Source organism: Protopterus annectens, chromosome 5.part1 (assembly GCF_019279795.1).
Source record: "Protopterus annectens isolate FY-2018-M chromosome 5.part1, PAN1.0, whole genome shotgun sequence".
NCBI classification, from domain to species: domain Eukaryota; kingdom Metazoa; phylum Chordata; order Ceratodontiformes; family Protopteridae; genus Protopterus; species Protopterus annectens.
In genome coordinates this window covers 757,800,118-757,823,043 of record NC_056736.1, presented here as the reverse complement: position 1 = coordinate 757,823,043, position 22,926 = coordinate 757,800,118, and the positions used below count along the sequence as shown (strand labels likewise).

The 22,926-nt window shown below is 38.5% G+C and overlaps 1 protein-coding gene across 1 annotated transcript in view; it reads right to left on the bottom strand.

Annotated features, from left to right (window-relative positions):
• Positions 1–13,376: 13,376 nt before the first annotated feature.
• The window catches only part of LOC122803313 (galactose-specific lectin nattectin-like), a 171,082-nt gene continuing 161,532 nt past the window's right edge, over positions 13,377–22,926 (bottom strand). The window contains exon 6 of the mRNA XM_044072880.1: positions 13,377–13,919. Coding sequence (XP_043928815.1) covers positions 13,855–13,919 — 65 coding nt within the window. The 3' untranslated portion in view covers positions 13,377–13,854. The remainder of the gene's footprint in view (positions 13,920–22,926) is intronic.

Below are 22,926 nucleotides of genomic sequence, written 5' to 3'. Positions count from 1 at the left end.
GAAAGGCCCCAAAAGTTCCTCACCAAAAGGATAAAGGGTCTCAAAAATATGTCTTATGCTGCCCGACTGAAAGAACTCCAGCTCTATTCAGTCTCATACCGCTTGCTCAGAGGTGACCTGTGCCTGACATATAAGGCCATGTCAAACCCTGATTTGATGAATATGCTTCACCTCAAAAATCTAGATCCCTCAGAACCACAAGGGCGGGAGACTTAAACCTTGACACGGTTATTAATAGAACGTGCTGGAGGGACAGATTCATCACCCAGAGACTCCCTATGCTGTGGAACAAAATCCCGGTACATGTGAGGCAGACCACCTCGCTGGTCTTGTTCAAGAGGAATCTTGACCAATGTTTGATGGATCGCAGATATACCCCAGGGATTAATTACTTCAGTGTCACTGCTTGACAGAGGCACAGCAAAATAATAGGCATAGTTTTATTCAAACTAAAGGGGTGGCGAAAGCCAAATAACTATGGGCTAGGCTTATAAATGCCCTTGGGCAGATAGCCTAGTATGAACCTATGAACCTATGAACCTATGAACCTATAAGGGCCTCAGAGCCAATAGCCTAGTAACCTCCTATGATCCAATTGTAATCTGGGCTGGCTAACACAGTGGGTCCTCCCAAAATCTCTTTAAGTTTTTGAAATGTCTGTTCACAATCTCTGGTCCACACTACCTTGTCCAGTTTAATCTTCCTAGTTAGGTCAGTAAGAGGTGCAGCTATGGTACTGTAATTAGGCACAAATTTCCTATAGTACCTCGCTATCCCTAAAAACGCTCTCACTTGTTTCTTAGTAACGGGAACTGGCCACTCATGAATAGTTTCTACTTTGACAGGTGCTGGCTTAATTTTACTACTTCCCACTCTGTGTCCTAAGTAAGTGACCTCTGCCATACCCACTTGACACTTACTGGGTTTAATGGTTAATCCTGCCTACTTAATCTATCCAAGACCTCCCTGACATGTTGGTCTGCAAATGCTCATAGCATAGTCTTCAATGTAGAGTTTAACTTCTCCACAAGATCATTAGTCTGGGGATGGTAGGCATGATCTTTAGATGTTTCACCCCGCAATACTTCCACAGACAAGTCAGCAGGTCTGCATGAAGTTGGCACCTCAAGCAGTCAATATTTCCTGTGGAAAACCTATTCTGCTGAAGATTTCTATTAAAGCATTTTCCACCTTCTTTGTCTCAATAGATGACAGAGCCACCACATCAGGATATCTGGTAGCATAGTCTACTACCAACAAGATGTATTTCTTTTCTGTAGAACTTAGAGTACTCAAGGGTCCCACAATATCCAGGGCCGCTCCCTAAAATGGCTCTTCAATAACAGGCAAAGGCATTAATGGAGCCTTAGCCTTGCCCTCAACTTTACCAACTTTTTAGCACTGTTCCAAGTCCTACAATATCCTACCACATCCCGTGCAATCCCAGGCCAATAGAAATTTTGCATAATATGTCTTTTAGTATGTCTTATGCCCATATGACCTAAGAAAGAAATGTCACGTGTTATGGCTAAGAGTGGCAGACAGTAAGTTCTAGGCACTACCAACTGTCATATTACTTCACCTTCTAGGCCATCTCCAGGAGTCTACTCTCTATAAAACAAATCTTTGTTCAAGTCTCCCCTTTTCCTTGAGCCTCAGGTTACTCCTTAGCCATCTCCTTCAAGCTTTGTAACATAGGATCTGTAAGCTGAGCCTGTCTCAACTCTACCTTCATGACCTTCCCCAGCTTCCCTTCCACAGGAAGCCTAGTCACTTCCGAATGTTGCACCTCACTGTCATCTGGGTACCAGCACTCACCCCGTCCTTGCAGCCCCCATGTCTAAGGGAACATCAGTACCCACCAGCAGCTGTGGCTCACATTCTAACATACTGCTACCAGATAGCACCTTCTCTGAAACAGCCACCATGCCAGTCCCAGCTTCAGGTATGAGATCTTTCTGGGTCTCTCTCAGATTACTGGCCCCACATGCTTGTCTCCTAGCCTGACTGCGTGTCACTGCATGTACACAAGGTCCTGCATCATCAAAATCATTCCCTCTCAGGACATCTGCAGGAATATCCTCAAACTATAAATAAACAAAAAATGAGGAATATCCTCAAACTATAAATAAACAAAAAATGAGGAATATCCTCAAACTATAAATAAACAAAAAATGAGGAATATCCTCAAACTATAAATAAACAAAAAATGAGGAATATCCTCAAACTATAAATAAACAAAAAATGAGGAATATCCTCAAACTATAAATAAACAAAAAATGAGGAATATCCTCAAACTATAAAAAACAAAAAATGCGGAATATCCTCAAACTATAAATAAACAAAAAATGAGGAATATCCTCAAACTATAAATAAACAAAAAATGAGGAATATCCTCAAACTATAAACAAACAAAAATGAGGAACATCCTCAAACTATAAATAAACAAAAAATGAGGAATATCCTCAAACTATAAAAAACAAAAAATGAGGAATATCCTCAAACTATAAAAAACAAAAAATGAGGAATATCCTCAAACTATAAATAAACAAAAAATGAGGAATATCCTCAAACTATAAATAAACAAAAAAAGCAGAAACGCAGCAGAACTGTTTGATTTTCCTTTACTTCAACACACTGGTACCGCGGCCATTCGCCTTCAACGGACAAAACAACCATCTTTATATACAAAGGTTCAAACCCCAATTTAATACAATTAAATAACTAATTGAAAAATTGCATCTTGTTTAAAATGCTGCATACACATTTTTTTAAAGTGCTACATGCACATTTTATTAAATAAAGCCATCCTAAACATCTTAAATAACTAATTTTAAACTATTTCTAATATAAACTATCAGACATTAATTGATGAACTTTTTAAGGAATATGTCTAATATTTATAACTAATATTTATAACGGACTAAGTGAGCATGACAGTAAAAACCTCATTATTCATACATTTATAAATTAATAAATGTGAAAAGTTTATAAATTTCATATATTTACCTCAAGGTTAAGACCCCTAGGAAACAATGTTCCATAGTTGAGAATGAACTTACTTTCTAACTCATTCAACCTCTTCACCATATCACCCCCCTCCAACTAACACAGGTTGTTCCAAAATACTAAAGAAAAAGGAACTAGTGCTACCCCCATGAATTTTCACAACATGCTCAGCCACTGGACTCCTAAAGTTTCCATTGATAATGTCCCTCAAGTGTTCCATAATCCTAACCTTTAGTGTTCTTTTTGTCTGACCAATATACCATTTTACATTTGTGCAACCACACCCCCACGATATAAACTACCCCACAAGAATTACATCCAAAATTGCCCCTGAAGGTGAATTTTCTACCATTAATAAATGTACCAGAAATATTTTTAATATAACTACATACCTTGCAGCATCTATAAGCAGAAACACCTACATCAGCTTTAGGGCCTCTGGTTAAGGGCATATTCAATAATTCTTTTAAATTAGCATATCTACCATATGAAAATCTAACATGTTTTGGAAACAAATTGCCAACTGTGACATCTTCGCACATAATATACCAAAGGTCCAAAAGCTCCCTTCTCATTACCTCTGAAAAACCAGAGTATCGAGAAACAAAGAAGAGCATTTTTTCATCAGAAGCACTGGTAACGGAATCCCTATTCATAACAAATTTATAGCTTCCTATAGCTTTTTGCCCAGATTTTATTTCTAAACGCTCAACCTTGTATCCTCACTTAACAAGTCTATCACTAGCTTCCCTCACAAATTTCTTTTTAAATCTCTCTTCAGAAGTGTTTCGACAAATGCGCTTAAATTCACCCAGGGGCAATGATTTTAACAAATGGGGAGGATGCATACTACCAGCATGCAAGAAATTGTTAACTGATGTGCTCTTCCTAAATGGTTTGTACTGAATTCTATTGCTGTTATCCACATAAAGTACTACATCCAAAAACTGAATGCAATATTCACCTCTTTTCATGGAAATCTTTAAACCATGATTATTTGAATTTAACCCACTAAAAAAGCAATCAAATTCACTAAGATCACCCGTACACAAAAAAATAAGATCATCTATAAAGTGTTTGTAAATCAATACATGTTTTTTAAAAAATTCCATTGAAGGCGAATGGCCGAGGTACCAGTGTGTTGAAGTAAAGGAAAATCAAACAGTTCTGCTGTGTTTCTGCTTTTTTTGTTTTTTTAGTATATGGTTTGTTGAAGTGGTTGATTCGTGGAATATATTTTTCATAATATCCTCAAACATACCAACTTGCTTGTTTCTTCTACCACCCTCCCAGTCAAGATAAACCCTAGCCAAAGGTATTTGGAACAGGGTCCCTCCCAACACTCTGACTGGTGTGGACTGTCCAAGCAAGTACTGCTCTATTCTAACCACTGCAGGCATCACAATGGTTATATCAGAAGCTGTGTTCCTCTTGGCAGTTACCTGTTTACCATCCACTAAGATAGGACATGACTTTTGGTGATAATTTGGCACCCCAGTTGTTTCTAAAAAACTTATCACTGGCAGTTTGTCATCCACACTTACTGGATCCCTCAACTTCTGTTTATCACCTTGCCTCTATGGACATTTGGCTGCTATGTGTCCCCTCTGGTTACACTTGAAACATCTAATCCCCAACCCTGCACTTGGATTAGTAGTTTATCCCATTACTGGTGAACTCTGTTGGAGAGGTTTAGACTGCTCCCCATGGGTTCCTTTATGTTCATGTGCAGCACTGGCTATCCCGCTCCTATGCAGTGGTGCTCTGCTTGCCAAGTAGGGATCCCCTTTTCTCACCAACTCCTCTGCAGAGTTACACTCACGGTCTGCTAACCAGACTATCATGTCATCAGGCAAGGTGCCGAGTGCTTGTTCTCACACCAAAAGGTCTGCCAGTCTCTCAGAAGTGGTGGTCTGACACCCATTCACCCATCTATGAAAGTAAGTACTTCAGTCAGCAATATAATCATGTACACTTTCATCTGCCTAGCATCTATGTTCATGAAACTTTTTTTCTATATGCCTCAGGTATAAGTTTGAAACAGTCAAGCAAGCAACATTTCATTTTGTCATAATTCAAACATTCTAAATCATTTAACTTTGCTACAACCTGAACAAATTTACCATGGAGTAAGGGAGTCAGGAGCCAAAGCCAGAGTCCACTGTCAATATCATATTGTCTACATACCCTCTCACAAATATCCCCATCCCTGTACTGAGGAAAACGTTTACTACCCTTTACTGCTACAGTTATTCCCTTCGCCATTACCTCCATGACCCTCGTGATGGGTTTGAAGCTCCATTTCATGCCACCACTGTCTCTCGTTGTCCTCCTGCTTCTAAATGCCACAACTTCTCTGCTGATTCCAGTTCAAGATGTTTCCTTTCCAATTCATGTTGATGCTTTTTCTCCTCAGCCTCCAAACTTTGGGTCTCCAGCTGCATTTTCCCCTCAGTCTCTAGATGTCCCATTTGCTCCTCAGCCTCCAGATGTCACTTTCACTCCTAGGCCTCCAGTTCCAAACTCATTAACTCCAGACAGCTTCTCAGGTCCTCTGAAGAAAATGTGGACTGTCCCATCTTGGCAGGCTGCACATCACCAACACCAAACTGAATATCCTCCAACCAGCTGATCTGAGCTGCAGCTGCAATAGAAGCTGAAATCATTGCTTCCCTGGCCAGGTTGGCACCAATCCTCTGCCTTCACACTCCTTAGCCAACTGGATGTTTGTCAGATTGCTAAAATCTTCTGCTGACATCCTTGCCTGCTATCCCTGACTATCTAACTAAAAAAAAAATAAATAAAACTGTAGTTGATTGAAATTCTGAATGTTTACCTTGTGGCTGTCAAGAGCACACCTTAATGACAGCTACCCCCAGGCTACTGAAATCCAATTAAAAATTCCACTAAGCTGCCAACAATAAAATGTGATGTCCAGTCAATATCCCACCAGACTGCCACTAACAAATTTGACATCACCCACTTAAAACTCAAGTCAGTATTTAAGGAGCCTCAATCCTCACCAGTAACTCCACTGTGGGAGCGCCACTGAAAACACCAAAGCACAGAGCACACAAGAGTAAAATTCCACAATTTCCCTAAAGAGCACAACAGGAACATGCTCTATATTCCTGGGACTGGACTATATACCTCTGTCCACCCCATATGTAATCCCTTATTATACACTTCAGAGTAATGTGTTCCAGTTAAAGACCTCTGACTCACTCACACTCAAAATAACTTTAAATCTCACACACATATGAGAAGTCTGACACAGATTTCCAGCTGTGTCCCCTTCCCAGTACAAATGGTAAACACTGTCACCAGAGTCATACAGGCCCACACAACCTTCAAAGGGTGATCAATTAGTAAACATTAAATACCAATATAAATGATAGCTATGACCAGAAGCAGTCAAGCATTTGAGGTGACCTGGGAAATATCAAACAGGTATAAGCACTGTCTAAACTATAAAGAATACACTGACTGTCCAGCCACAACATAAAGTAATGAAAAATATTTAATAATAGGTAAAATGATTACAAGAATGTAAATCAATAATGTTCAATAAACACCAGAATTCAATCAACAGAAAAGTAAAATTAAACCGTAGGATAGAAGTCCATCATTTTAGAAAAAACTCTAAATAACTAAACTTTCCTAATCTAACTAGAGAACACTGTCCTTGATCTAATCTAAAACATAACAGCAAGGCAAAGGGAGGCTTACAGTACAGTTTATGGTGAGCCCTTTTTCAGGTATTCATTGCACAGCACTATAACTGACTGCAACTCTTCACTGTCTACTCACAACTGACTTCAGCAGTCTCTTTTATATCCCAAGTTAACTGTCTCAACTGTCTTGTTTTAAAAATAACAGTCAGCTGTTTTAAAAAGTTCATCTTCGTATCAAACATCTGTTCAAAATCACATAGCAACCAAGAACATTCTAATGACATCACCTACTGATCAGCTGATTCTCCACAGACAGTTTGTACTTTAGAATCTCCCTCACAAACATGTGCAATTTGAAATGCATCAAAACCCTGACAAATTCTTTAAACATTTTGTATAAACAGGGAAATACTCAACATTTTAAAAACGTATTTACATTTTCACAATTAGACATGCTGGCGTACAATACGAGTTAATCTGAGAATATACCCAAATCCCCTGCCAGACATGCTAGCACAGATGGCATTGTTTTCATTTTCTTCACAACTTCTCCGAAGCTTTTGTAACAGTATTCCAACATATATTAATCAGAAGACCACAACAAATAGATATATCTAATACTAAGCTGGCCTGGCTTAAAACTATCTTGCTATGAGATGTCAAATGGTAAAATAGGAGGATTCATACTTAACTGCCATTTCAGTAGGCATTCCTTGAGGCTTTATTCTTGACCCACACCTGTTTAATAAATTCATTAATAACATGCATAGAACAATAGAACACGGCACGCTTATTCAATATACAGATGATTCCACTTTGATATGCCCTGAATACACTTCCACAACTTCAACTACAAACACAACTAAACTTCACAAAACAAGAATAGCTTAAAAAACTCATCTAATATTTTCTGTCTGTAATCTGCTGAGGGACATACCAAATTATTATAACATCACCTGGCCCAGTGACACAGAGGGATAAAATCCTTACTACATCCCAGATAAGCCATGTTTGGTTACTGTCAGATGCACTGGAGGGACTGGGTGAGGGAGAATATGAGTAACTGGTCAACACTAGCTTACCCACTGGAAGTGTAGGCTGAGCTCACTGTTCACCACAACAGCAGCATTTAAGGCTTAGTAAGTTCTATGCTGCAAGTGATATACCTTTGGTTAGGAAATTAGTCATTCACCTCCCAAACACGGCTTGAAATTCTGATGCTGAGTGGTGGGGGTTTGGGTACACTTCCCAGCAGCACTATGATACTACACTGGCATCCTTGATTTCTACAAAGGTCCCAAAGATAGGTCAGACTGAGCTGAAAAGAGGCTACATGCACCTGGTAGATGCAGTGAACAAGGTGATGAGTTGACACAAATGATGGAAACTATTCTTGAACAAGGGAACAAATTCTATTTATTTTTATTATTTATTTAACATTTGTTTACTGGGTGTGTCTGACTGGCACAGAGCCCATTTTCAGAGGAGGCCCAGGGAGAAAAGCTCCATGGATGATTTCAAAAAATATAGACATATGAGAAAATTACAAAATACAAGAAAGTTACAAACAAAAAAGAAAACAGTTGCTTTGAATCACGTTGAGTGAAATATGACATCAGTATACATGATAAATGATAAAGAAGAGTAGTAAATATAAGGTTAACGATTGATACATTAATATAAACGTATTACAATCAATAGTTGAACTGTGCATCAGATTACATATAAACACAGGTTTATTACGAAGGCTTGACAGACAATTTATTCAGCAGTAAGTGGAGTAAGGGAAGATCTAGGAAGAATCTAAAGAAAGGCAAATGGTCAGTAGAGCACGTATTAGAAAAGGTAGTTAAACGGAGCTAATGGGTGTGAATAGAGGAGGTGAAAAAGCAAAGTAAAAGGTAGATTAGTTAAGAAGGGGGTGTAGGAAAGGAGGAAAGGGAGTCAGTCAGGATAGGGACTAACTTATTAAGGCTTAACACAGATTAAAAGCAGAACCTTGACCACCATAATAATTATGCAGTGGCCAAAACAAAGACAACTGGGAACATTATACAAAAATCAAAATCTATTCGGACACATGCAACAGCTAAAATGCCCAAAGAACCTACCTCTTAAGTATCCAAATTTTCAGAGAATGTTCAGCTTTTTACCTCATATTTTTGATCTGTTCCTCATAAACCGTATGGTTTCTGGCAAATCACTGAGGATTGAAGTCACTGAATAATCTCACACATTTGTGTCCAGGACTTTATATCCATCAGAAAATGCATGTTTACACAAATCCAGTTATTCATTCAACTTTCTAAGATTGTAAGAGCATAATTTAAAATCTGTCCCTATTTTTGAGTCTTTGTCCCCCCCCCCCCATTATTTTAGGCTTTGTCCAGATTTCTTATGCTGAGGTTGAGAGATATGCCACAGAGATAACACAAAGATAACTTACTAAAAGGTCACAAGGCCTAAACAGCATGTCCTACATGGACTGACTCAAAAGTCCTGTCACTATACTCTGTATGCTAAAGACTATTAAGAAGTGACCTGTGTCTAGCATACAAGGCATCCTCCCACTAATTCTCATGAGGAGTAATATAATTATTGACAATGGGGTGGGTAAGGCCAATGCAACTCTTAATGGGATGGATTAATTCAAGCAACTAATGGAAAATTGGCTAGGCTTAAAAAGGCATGCAAGGGCAGTTAGCCTAAAATGAGAACCTGTCAATATAGTTTAAGTGAATGCAAAAAAGTGAGTGCTGTTCACTGAAACTACTTTTGCCAACCATGGAGTTTGCTTTTTTTCTCCACTGTGTGCAACCTCAGAGTTGGCACATATAAGTCCAGGTGTGGTGGGAGTTTCACTTCCACATGAGGGCTTGCCCCTCCCATGCAAAATACTTGCAATGTTTGCCAAAAGTAATTTGGGCAAATGGTTTTCAGTTTGTTTCCTTTTACTGAAATTACCTTCAACGATTCAGCGTGAATATGCTAGTACCTACCTATAAACCTAAGAAAGCTGTAATCAAACCATATTTAATGCCACAAGGACAACTTCAATTAACACAGGCCTTATTACTTGCAACTTTACAACATGCATGTCCCATTTTTATTAAAATCCGGAAAACACTCCTTAAAAAATATTATAATAAAATCATTAAATCTTGCCAGTAACCTTTGCAATAAAATGTGCCATTGTATAGTATTACAGCAGCTACAATGATTACAGTTCCAGAATACTGTAACAAAGGCATATCTTATATCTGCCCAGAACATATTACATAAGCCAAGCAAATGTCCAGCAATTTCACAATATTACAGTTCCAGAATACTCTAACAAAAGCATATCTTATATCTGACCAGAACATATTACATAAACCAAGCAAATGTCCCGCAATTTCATAATATTACAGTTCCAAAACACCTTAACAAATGCACATATTTATCTGCCCACAACATATTACATCAGCCAAGCAAATGTCCATCAATTTCACAATATTACAGTTCCAGAACACCTTAACAAAGGCACATCTTATATCTGCCCACAACATATTACATCAGCCAAACAAATGTCCAGCAATTCCACAATATTACAGTTCCATAATACCTTAACAAAGGCAGATTGTATATCTGTCCACAACATATTACATTAGCCAAGCAAATGTCCAGCAATTCCACAATATTACAGTTCCAGAATATCTTAACAAAGGCACGTCTTATATCTGCCCACAACATATTACATCAGCAAAGCAAATGTCCAGCAATTTCACAATATTACAGTTCCAGAATATCTTAACAAAGGCACATCTTATATCTGCCCACAACATATTACATCAGCCAAGGAAATGTCCAGCAATTCCACAATATTACAGTTCCATAATACCTTAACAAAGGCAGATTGTATATCTGTCCACAGCATATTACATCAGCCAAACAAATGTCCAGCAATTCCACAATATCATAGTTCCAGAATATCTTAACAAAGGCACGTCTTATATCTGCCCACAACATATTACATCAGCCAAGCAAATGTCCAGCAATTCCACAATATTACAGTTCCAGAATATCTTAACAAAGGCACGTCTTATATCTGCCCACAACGTATTATATCAGCCAAGTAAATGTCCAGCAATTCCACAATATTACAGTTCCATAATACCTTAACAAAGGCAGATTGTATATCTGTCCACAACATATTACATTAGCCAAGCAAATGTCCAGCAATTCCACAATATTACAGTTCCAGAATATCTTAACAAAGGCACGTCTTATATCTGCCCACAACATATTACATCAGCTAAGCAATTGTCCAGCAATTCCATAATATTACAGTTCCATAATGCCTTAACAAAGGCAGATTGTATATCTATCCACAACATATTACATCAGCCAAGCAAATATCCAGCAATTCCACAATATTACAGTTCCAGAATATCTTAACAAAGGCATGTCTTATATCTGCCCAAAACATATTACATCAGCCAAGCAAATGTCCAGCAATTCCACAATATTACAGTTCCATAATACCTTAACAAAGGCAGATTGTATATCTGTCCACAACATATTACATCAGCCAAGCAAATGTCCAGCAATTCCACAATATTACAGTTCCAGAATATCTTAACAAAGGCACGTCTTATATCTGCCCACAACATATTACATCAGCCAAGCAAATGTCCAACAATTCCACAATATTACAGTTCCAGAATATCTTAACAAAGGCACGTCTCATATCTGCCCACAACATATTACATCAGCCAAGCAAATGTCCAACAATTCCACAATATTACAGTTCCAGAATATCTTAACAAAGGCACGTCTTATATCTGCCCACAACATATTACATCAACCAAGCAAATGTCCAGCAATTCCACAATATTACAGTTCCAGAATATCTTAACAAACGCAGATTGTATATCTGTCCACAGCATATTACATCAGCCAAGGAAATGTCCAGCAATTCCACAATATTACAGTTCCATAATACCTTAACAAAGGCAGATTGTATATCTGTCCACAGCATATTACATCAGCCAAACAAATGTCCAGCAATTCCACAATATTACAGTTCCAGAATATCTTAACAAAGGCACGTCTTATATCTGCCCACAACATATTACATCAGCCAAGCAAATGTCCAGCAATTCCACAATATTACAGTTCCAGAATATCTTAACAAAGGCACATCTTATATCTGCCCACAACATATTACATCAGCCAAGGAAATGTCCAGCAATTCCACAATATTACAGTTCCATAATACCTTAACAAAGGCAGATTGTATATCTGTCCACAGCATATTACATCAGCCAAACAAATGTCCAGCAATTCCACAATATTACAGTTCCAGAATATCTTAACAAAGGCACGTCTTATATCTGCCCACAACATATTACATCAGCCAAGCAAATGCCCAAAAATTTACAACATTATTTTGTAGATGTAATCTACCGAGTAATGTAGGTCTCAGTCTAAATCAAACACTTACTCTTAAATTTAATAACCAATATGGAGATTCTCTTTATTCAGTTCACATTGCAAAAGTTTAAAACTCAGTCCATCGGGAACTCAGAACACAGCCTAACCTAAAACTGTGTCTTCAAAAGTTGAAAAAATATTTAACAACTGTAAGGCGTCTGTTATAGTAACATCTAGGAGCATAACAACATCACTATTACAGAGCTGTCAAAAATTACAGTTATTTATTTATTTATTTGTTTGTTTGTTTTATAAAAAAAAATAAAAATAAATAAATAAACATTTACCTCTTCATTCTCATCCTAAGATTGAAAAAAAGGATTATGACTGGGTCTCCAATTATAACTAGGCTGTATTGGGTTTGTGGCATGGAGCTCAAGAATTTTGTATCAAGAACAAAGCTCAAGAGGTGATTGACATCCGTGTTGGGATTACATAACAACTCAGGTCATGATCAGAGAGACCCAGTTGTAATTCATTGTAGTGTATGAAGATTTAATTGTTGCCATCTGCTACAAAAGCTGTAGCACTGAACTGAGCATATTATACATTTGAAAGGATTTACCACTGCCACACAGACAGCAGCCATCACAGATGGGTAAAGGAAAGCTGTTAAACATTTCCTTTAGACTTTTTTGTTTTTAAGGATGAAAAAAAAAAAGAAAAGAAACACAGTCTGTGTTAAGAGTCTGGCAACTTTCTGCCATTCTTCTGTAATGGCCATTGTCAGCTGTTAATGCTGCAGTGCATAAGCACAGCTGAACATTGATGAGGGGTGCTTAACAGAAGCTTGTTAAGCACCTTTCTGACATCAGACAAGAGCTTAACAAGCCTGAATTTTCCCTGCATTTGTAATTTAATTGAGATGCGTCTTGCACTATAATTGTGTTTTCACTTATTGTACACGCCTTCTACATAATTAATTTGCATAGTATTACCAATGACGCGCCAGTTTTTACGTGCAATATATTTGGTTCTAAATTGTATGAATTCATAGAGTTTTTCACCATGGTATTCTGATGAAATGGGGTTAACACTCCTGCCCAATTATCTCAGTTAACAAATGGATAGAAATAAATACACATATACAAACATGCATGCACACAACCACAAATACAATAAAATAAACATATCCAGGTATGCAGGGAAGACTTTAAATGATGCAATTTTGCTAGCTTGTTAAAATATTTTATTATTTCCTATCAACTTCAACGCAAAGAATTTTTAAGTATTTTGTAATGTTAAATTTTGTTACATATTATTACATATCAATCACTATTCATTGCAGAAAAATGAAAATATCTAGCACATAACATCTTCAAAATGTACAGACCAAAACCTAATAATCAGCAAAATAGGTGGCCTCATAAGAGAATCTTTCTCTGAGACAGAAAAAGAGGCTGTTAATAGATTATGAATGTCATCACTTTTAAGAAGAAGCTGATTTGTTTTTGATTCATAAATTCTTTGAGATAAATCTTTTATGGTTTAAGAAAGACAACAAACTAATAACAAACTTTGCTCTTCCAAGTCAAGTACACACCAGCCCTTCTTTGATAACAATGTGAGAAATATCATTTACAATAAAATGGATCAGATCCTCTGAGCGCCAGTCAGCTACCCCACCCAGCGTTAACAATAATAAATCAGGCATGTGACACAAAGCAGAGACAGATGCAGGTTATTCACTCCTTCCTCATTCGGTTTCACAGACGAAAGGTCTGAGCTTGTAGCAGTCCACATCATGCCAGTAGCCTGGTTCTAAAATGGGAGAAAAACAAAGGTTTCTCTAGTCAGGAACAGAGAAAAAATATTTACTTAGAGCAAATAAATACAATTTCAAATGTGCATGATGTGTGTGTGTGTGTGTGTGTGTGTGTGTGTGTGTGTATCTCTCATTTAACAGAATCTTATAGGATTATAGTTTGTTTTTCTAAAACAAATCATTTTAATTCTGAATTTCTTGCTGTGACCTCTTCTCTTTATAAAAGGTTTACAGGTTGCAATTAAATTATATTTTCATTGCTCATTCCTTTGCTTCAAACAGATTAACAAAATAAAGAAGTTTACTATCCCTTCAAGGTTTACTCTGTTGTTTGTATCATTGACTCACAAAACATGATTAGCAGAGTTGTAGGAGGTACTGAATAGAAATCATATCTTTTTAAAGATGATCCCGGGGATTCATTTAAGGCCCTAGCATGAGCTGTATGGCTTGCACTGGAGAGGTCCTTTCAGTCTGATATGGCAAAACACAATTTAGGAACATGATGACTGTGATGAGGTAGACCCCATTACTGACTATTTTGCATGTTTCCTGAATTGCAGGTACTACAGCGATGCTCAGATACTGGCTAACCTGTATGTCATGGTAGTACCTTACTGCTCATGTAGGCAATGGAAGCCCCTCTGCAGTCACACTCTCTCTCACACACAAGTCACAAATGAACACACACAGTCACACTTGCACACGCTATACAGTTCCTGTACCCATCCCCACCTTCCTGTCACCCCCATCCCCATAATACTTTAGTACCATTACAGCACTTTACAAGAGTTAATCCTTGTGGTTTAGTGTATCCTTCCATTACAGTCTAGGTGCCATTATGGCATTTTAAAGAGTCGTCCTGGTGGTGTAGGGGATATGCCCATTCCCGATCCCCATACTAAAGTTGGTGCCATTACAGCACTTAAGGGTAAGCCCTGGTGTTTGGTGATTTACTCCCCACTTCTGATCCCCACGGTAATGTATGCAAGTAGGGCACTTTCAGTATTCCCTGGTATCTGGTATATCCTCCTATCCCATCATCCCCTTAGATATGTTGGCATCATTATAGTGTTTTAGAGCCTCATCTCTGGAATCCAGTGGTTTCCCCCACCCCTGATCTCAGTAGTAATATTGGTGCTACTATGGCAATTAAGAATGTGTCTAGTTTTCCCACTCATTCCCATCATGCTGTTCTGTGCATTAGTGCACTGTTTCCTGGTATTTGTTGTATCCCACCATCCCTGTAGTAATGGTGGTGCTGGTACAGTACTGCAGAGCATGTATCCCCCACACCCCAGTCCCTGTAGTAATGTTGGTGCCACTACAGTACCACAGAGCATGTATCCCCCACACCCCAGTCCCTGTAGTAATGTTGGTGCCACTACAGTACTTTAGAGCATGTATCCCCCACACCCCAGTCCCTGTAGTAATGTTGGTGCCACTACAGTACTGTAGAGCATGTATCCCCCACACCCCAGTCCCTCTAGTAATGTTGGTGCCAGTACAGTACTGTAGAACATGCTTTCCCCCACACCCCAGTCCCTTTATTAATGGTGGTGCCGCTACAGTACTGTAGAACATTTATCCCCCTCCCCTCAGTCCCTGTAGTAATGCTGGTGTCAGTGGACTACTGTAGAGCATGTATCCCCCCACTCCCAAGTCCCTGTAGTAATGGTGGTGCTGGTACAGTACTTAACAGCATATACCCCCATCTCAGTAATAATGTTGGTGCAACTAAAGTACTGTAGAGGCATGTATCCTCCCAGCCCCCAGTCCCTGTAGTAATGGTGGTGTCAGTACAGTACTGTAGAGCATGTAGTCCCCCACCCCCCATCCCTGTGGTAAAGTTGGTGCTGGTACAGCATTTTTACTTATTATTCTCCGTGGTGTCCGGTGCTCCCCCCAGATCCCCATTTTGATGCTGGTGCTATTATAATACTTTTACAGTAAGCCCTAGCGTCTGGTAGTTGACATCCACCATGGTTGTTTTCACAGTTGAGATATATGTTTATATGTAATACGTAATTTCTAGACTTGTAGCCTAAATATTATATGGAATTCTGGAATACAAAGTTTAGTTTATTTTTGTGGTTTCTAAAAAGCCTGGAAGACAGTAACTGCTAATAGAATGGTCTGAGTCATATCTGTTATATGAAGGAGATTTTTTTTACGTAAATTGTTGTGCCATTAAGGTTCGAGTCAGAGACATGAGCTGTGCCAAAGTGAAGCAATCAAAGATGATTCAGGAAGTTTTATGTAAATGAAGGAATAATGAGATACAAATGAGCAATGTGTTAAAAATCTGTGCCATTCTTACGTAAATGAGTCCCTCTTCCCACATTTTATAAGATGATTCAGAAAGTCTTATGCAAATGAGGGGATAATGAGATGTAAATTAGAAATGTGTTAAAAATCTGTGCCATTCTTACGTAAATGAGTCCCTCTTCCCACCTTTTGTAAGATGATTCAGAAAGTCTTATGCAAATGAGGGGATAATGAGATGTAAATTAGAAATGTGTTAAAAATCTGTGCCATTCCTACGTAAATGAGTCCCTCTTCCCACATTTTATAAGATGATTCAGAAAGTCTTATGCAAATGACGAGATAATGAGATGTAAATTAGAAATGTGTTAAAAATCTGTGCCATTCTTACGTAAATGAGTCCCTCTTCCCACATTTTATAAGATGATTCAGAAAGACTTATGCAAATGAGGGGATAATGAGATGTAAATTAGAAATGTGTTAAAAATCTGTGCCATTCTTACGTAAATGAGTCCCTCTTCCCACATTTTATAAGATGATTCAGAAAGTCTTATGCAAATGAGGGGATAATGAGATGTAAATTAGAAATGTGTTAAAAATCTGTGCCATTCTTACGTAAATGAGTCCCTCTTCCCACCTTTTATAAGATGATTCAGAAAGTCTTATGCAAATGAGGGGATAATGAGATGTAAATTAGAAATGTGTTAAAAATCTGTGCCATTCTTACGTAAATGAGTCCCTCTTCCCACCTTTTACAAGATGATTCAGAAAGTCTTATGCAAATGAGGTGATAATGAGATGCTTTGAGAAATGTGCTAAAAATCTGTAGCATTCTTATGTAAATGAGTCCCTCTTTCCACCTTTTGTGATTCATAGTCATCTTTTACTACATATCTGAGCTGTTTTCAGGTGGGTTATTAAAAGCAAATCCACACCTTTTCTATCTAATTTGCAGTCCCTGAATATACTCAGTTTTACAGAAAGATGTATATTTTCCAATGCAAGGTACTTGTTTCAAACACACAGAAACACGATCAGCAAAGAGCCACTTGTCAGCCTAGGAAAAGAAGGTAGTGGCAATGAATTACTCACATTAATTTTTCTGCAGATGAATGGCTGGTAGGTTTAGAGTGGACAGCAGTATAATAAGGACTTTGGTGAGCTTATAGAGCCCACAAGCAGGAACTAGAGGAATTTGTGGCCTTTCTATACCTATGGATATCAAGGTATGTATAGCGTCACTGTACTTGTCATGGGAATCTTTCAAAAACAGACCTGGGGAAGGTTAGGGGTCTCACAGACTTCTGTCTTATAGGTACTGCAGCAGGTCTGAAATATATTCGTGGTCCAGCTGGATGACCATTCCCATTTCCCAGTGTCACCACAGGACAGAACCAGTACCATGCAGTGCTTAGTGTGAGAGATTGCATCCATGTTGCTATAAGGGCCCCGTCTGGACCATGGGAGAGCAATCCCAGAACAGAACTGTCAATTTGCGATGTGAAGGGGTGCATCCTGAATGTGCCATCCCAGCATCTGGCATGCTCATGATTCTCACATGTGTCACAAACATTTAGTGTAAAGCCTTTTCCTAGTTTAATTTCTCCAATTCTGTTGAGTTTCTAATACCATGATGGAAATGGGCCCCATTCATAAGTCAAAGTGTGACTAAGTTTATGAAATTAGTATTGTTTCAGTCTTTGATGTTAGCCAAAAGTGCTCCTCTCAGCACCCTCAATGTGTCCAGAATTGACTTTGTCTGCATTACATACAGAATAAAATGTATCGGTAGCATATCTAAATAAGACTATAAATTTATTTTTATGAGACTCACTGTTCCTACTGCTGTCATAACTGTCTGGGCATAATTTTTCCACATACAGAGAACTGTCTAGGCATTGTTTTTACACATACAGAGTTACACGTATCAGTAACATATCTAAATATGACTGTAAATTCATTTTTATGAGATCCATTGCTCCTACTGCTGTTGAAACTGTCTGGGCATTGTTTTTACACATACAGAGTTACACGTATCGGTACCATATCTAAATAAGACTGTAAATTAACTTTTATGAGACCTACTGCTCCTACTGCTGTTAGAACTGTCTAGGCATCGTTTTTACACATACAGAGTTACACATATCTGTAGCATATCTAAATAAGACTGTAAATTCATTTTTATGAGATCCATTGCTCCTACTGCTGTTAGAACTGTCTGGGCATCCTTTTTCCATATATGGAGTTATATAAATACGAATGTAATTTTTTTTATGAGACCCATTACTGCTGCTACTATTGGACCTGTCTGGGTAGCCTTCTTTCACATTGCTCTCATTTCTGCTTGCAAATCCCGATATTTTATGACTTTGTGTCTCTCTGTATGTAAGACACTGTAATCACTGGGTCTAGCAATTTCAGTGATCAATGCTACTTTTGTCTTCTTTTCATGGACTCCTATATCTGGTTTTCTTGCATTTATTTTTTGAACAGTTGGTAATGGATAATCATACATGATATATAAACTTCATCATTCTTTATAATGCTTTGTGGCTCACATTTCCAATGGTTCTCAGCTACTTCAACACTGTAATGTTTGCAAGATCCCCAATTTAACAGTCTTGCCATATTATTATGCCTTTCAGTATACAGGCCCTCAGCCATTAGTATATCACACCCACCAACATGTGCAACTGTTTTCAGTTTTGTTTTACAAAACCTGCATTTCTCTGTTTCTCCCACATGTTCGGTGGATTTTGTAAACCAACATATGTAGTCTGCTATCCTATGCAGCTTATATTAACCTTTTATCTTTTGGTTTAAACTTACCACTCCTTAATCATTCCTGTATCAGATCCTGATTGACATGAGGCTGTTCCACCAGTTTTCTGTGCTTGCAACTGTATGCCTTTTCCACATTTTTTGCCTTCTCACATGATTCTACTCATATTCTTTCTTTTGACGTTTTTTAGCAGATTCATTTGCTGCCTGATTTTTGTCTACTTCTGGTTTGGTTTCCATCGCGCTTGACACCAATATGCTTCTGCTAAAATATGCAGTGAAGCCATCTTAGAGTTATTCTCTTCATGTTAATAATGGTTTCACTATGTTTGGATCTGGTTAGGTCAGCAGATATGTATGCAGTCCTATGATTGCTGATCTATACATGTAATCAATTTTGAGGAGGCCCATACCTCCTTCAGAATAAGAAATATATAATCGTGGCCCATACAGATTTTTATATATCATTTGATGAGCGTAAAGCATTTTTCTTGTTTATCTGTACAAATGATCCGATACCTTTTGAAGCTAGTCAATCACCCCAAAACTGCAAGTAACTTTTTATAGCTTGAGATTTGTTTCTAGATGTCAGGGCTGTTTTCAGTATTAATTTTAGTCTTATAAATTATTCCTTACTGAGGTTTGCTCACATTTGTTCATGTGTTATTGTTGATTCTTCATCTATTCCCAAGTATTTATACACTCCTTCCTGCTCAAGTTCCTGTATATCACATTCCTGTCCCAGACTAATATTTTCTTTGTTCTGCAGTTTTCCTGCTTTAAATGTTGCCTTTGCACATTTATCAAGAACAAATTACATTCTTATGTCATCTGAGAAAGTTTTAACCACTTCCAGTTGTGCTTTCAGCTTCCCATCTGATGACCTATACAGTTTAAACCATACACAAGCCGAAGATAACAAGTCTTTACACTTTGTTGTTTTCTAGAAACCAAATTCTAAACATGTCCTAATTTGTTAAATAGACAGCTTAATGGGTTAAGGGCAAGACAAAAGAGCAGAGGTGACAAAGAGTCACCTTGGAATGCCCCCCCCCTTTCTTTGAATATTTATCCCTAGGAAAAATTTGTCCTTTAGCATGGCTTAGCTGCAAAGTGGTTTGCCATTGTTTCATGGTCGCTGTAATGTAATTGATCAATGCAGGGTATATTTTAATCATCTGTAAGCACACCTTTATCTATGAATGTGGGATGCTGTCAAATGCTTTTTTGTAGTCTATCCATGTCTTACGTAGATTCTTCCCCTTTTTCAATTCTCCATTATGACTATATAACAACAAATGATACTGTATAGTAGGATTTGTCATGATTACATAGTTGATAAGTGCATACAATTCAAATGCTGTTATGCATAGTTATTTCTATGACTGAGTATAAGGTAGTTGATCAAATTTTCCTTGTACTGAAGGCAAAATTAGCTGGTACAGATGATCAAAATGCATTTAATTAAACTGCATCAGCATTTTGTCTAAGCGAGATCTTTGAACAGTGAAAAATGGAGAATTTGTCCTTTCTCCGATGCAGTGTGATTTTGGAGTTTGGATTTTAGAGGGGGTGTGAAGGTGTATAGGGCTTCCTACCTGCAAACATAGTGGTTTCTTCATTTTTCTTTTATTTTCATTGATTTATGTTTCAAGCATATAGAATTGTCAGTTGACATTTGGAAGAAATGTAGCAGCACAGGTAGTATTAAGTAATCATTCCCTGTTTTGTCATGTGTCCCCTCTCTATTTTGTTTTCCAGATGATGGAAGTTACTCATTGGAATGTTGGATAAAAACAGTAGTCCATAACCCACGGAGAGCTGCTGAGGAGCAGTTTAACACCGCCCTGTCCCAAACACTGATAGTCACTGAGAGAATGTTTGGCCCTGTGATCAAAGCCTGCATCAATTGCTGGATGAGTCAGAGGACTTCAATATGAGCTTGGTTCTGCATGCAAAATGTTTATGGCCTGATGCGTTCTGTATAACATGACCAGCCATCAATCTAGCACATGACAGCCACAGCCAGTCACACAAAGTGGTAGCGCAGCTCATGTCATGCATTGGTCTGGTGCACAACAGCCACAGCCAATCACACATAATGGTAGTGCAGCTCATGCCATGCATTGGTCTGATGCACAACAGCCACAGCCAGTCACACATAATGGTAGTGCAGCTCATGCCATGCATTGGTCTGATGCACAACAGCCACAGCCAGTCACACATAGTGATAGTGCAGCTCATGTCATGCATTGGTCTAGTGCATGACAGCCACAGCCAGTCACACAGTGGTAGTGCAGCTCATGTCATGCAATGGTCTAGTGCATGACAGCCACAGCTAGTCACACATAGTGGCAGTGCAGCTCATGTCATGCATAGGTCTGGTGCATGACAGCCACAGCCAATCACAAATTTTGGTAGTGCAGCTCATGTCATGCATTGGTCTGGTGCATGACAGCCTCAGCCAATCACATATAGTGGTGGTACAGCTCATGTCATGCATCGGTCTGGTGCATGACAGCCACAGCCAGTCACACATAATGGTAGTGCAGCTCATGTCTTGCATTGGTCTAGTGCATCATGACCACAGACAGTGTTGCATAAAGGTAGTGCAGCTTATCTCATGCATCAGTCTGGTGCTTGACAGCTACAGCCAGTGACAAAGAAATGTAGTGCAGCTCATGTCATGCAACAGTCTGATGCATGACAGCCACAGCCAGTCACACATAGTGGCAGTGCAGCTCATGTCATGCATAGGTCTGGTGCATGACAGCCACAGCCAATCACAAATTTTGGTAGTGCAGCTCATGTCATGCATTGGTCTGGTGCATGACAGCCTCAGCCAATCACATATAGTGGTGGTACAGCTCATGTCATGCATCGGTCTGGTGCATGACAGCCACAGCCAGTCACACATAATGGTAGTGCAGCTCATGTCTTGCATTGGTCTAGTGCATCATGACCACAGACAGTGTTGCATAAAGGTAGTGCAGCTTATCTCATGCATCAGTCTGGTGCTTGACAGCTACAGCCAGTGACAAAGAAATGTAGTGCAGCTCATGTCATGCAACAGTCTGATGCATGACAGCCACAGCCAGTCACACATAGTGATAGTGCAACTCTATCATGTCTCCCACTAGTGACAATTGTGATGGTAGACAGCTGGCTGCAGCAGCACAGCAATGTCTCTAGCAGGTTCATGCATGGGATGTGGCTGCACGGGTGAAGAAGTGGCATCTGGTTCACAACTATGGGCCAGGACATTCACTCTGTGACTGTGCAAAGTTACAAATATAATACTTATGAGTATGCTCTGTGGTGCATGGCCAACTTACATTGCACATCAGATGTTTCTGCACATATCATAAACAAAATATGTTGCTATATGATATTAGCTGTCATCATGTGTACAGTGTACAGTAGTTGACAGAAGTGCTAATTATACTGGCTAACTTTATATCCTTTTTTCTGATACATATATACACATACACACTCATGCATATGTGTAAAATTGAGTATATATATATATATATATATATATATATATATATATACAGGTGTATCTCAGATGACTGGACAATAAGCATACTCATGCCAGTGTGCAAGAAAAAAGGGCAAACTGAAAGTCCAAACTGCAAAAGCAAACTAATAAAATAACAACTGTAGTGGAACAAATTAACAGAATACAGCACTTCACACACCAAATTAACTTTAATATAGTTGACTAGGAAGAAGTTCCATTGAATATTGGAACAAAAGCATTTAACTCTACTCAATCCACTCTATTGAAGTTAATTGTGTGCATGAAGTGCCATATTCTGTTTGTTTGTTCCACTACAGTTGTTATTTTACAAGAACAACAGGAACATCCATAACTGTGAGCAGTGCAGAGGCATCAAACTCCTGCCACATTGCATGAAAGTTCTGGAGAGGGTGATTGATAAACAAATTAGAATG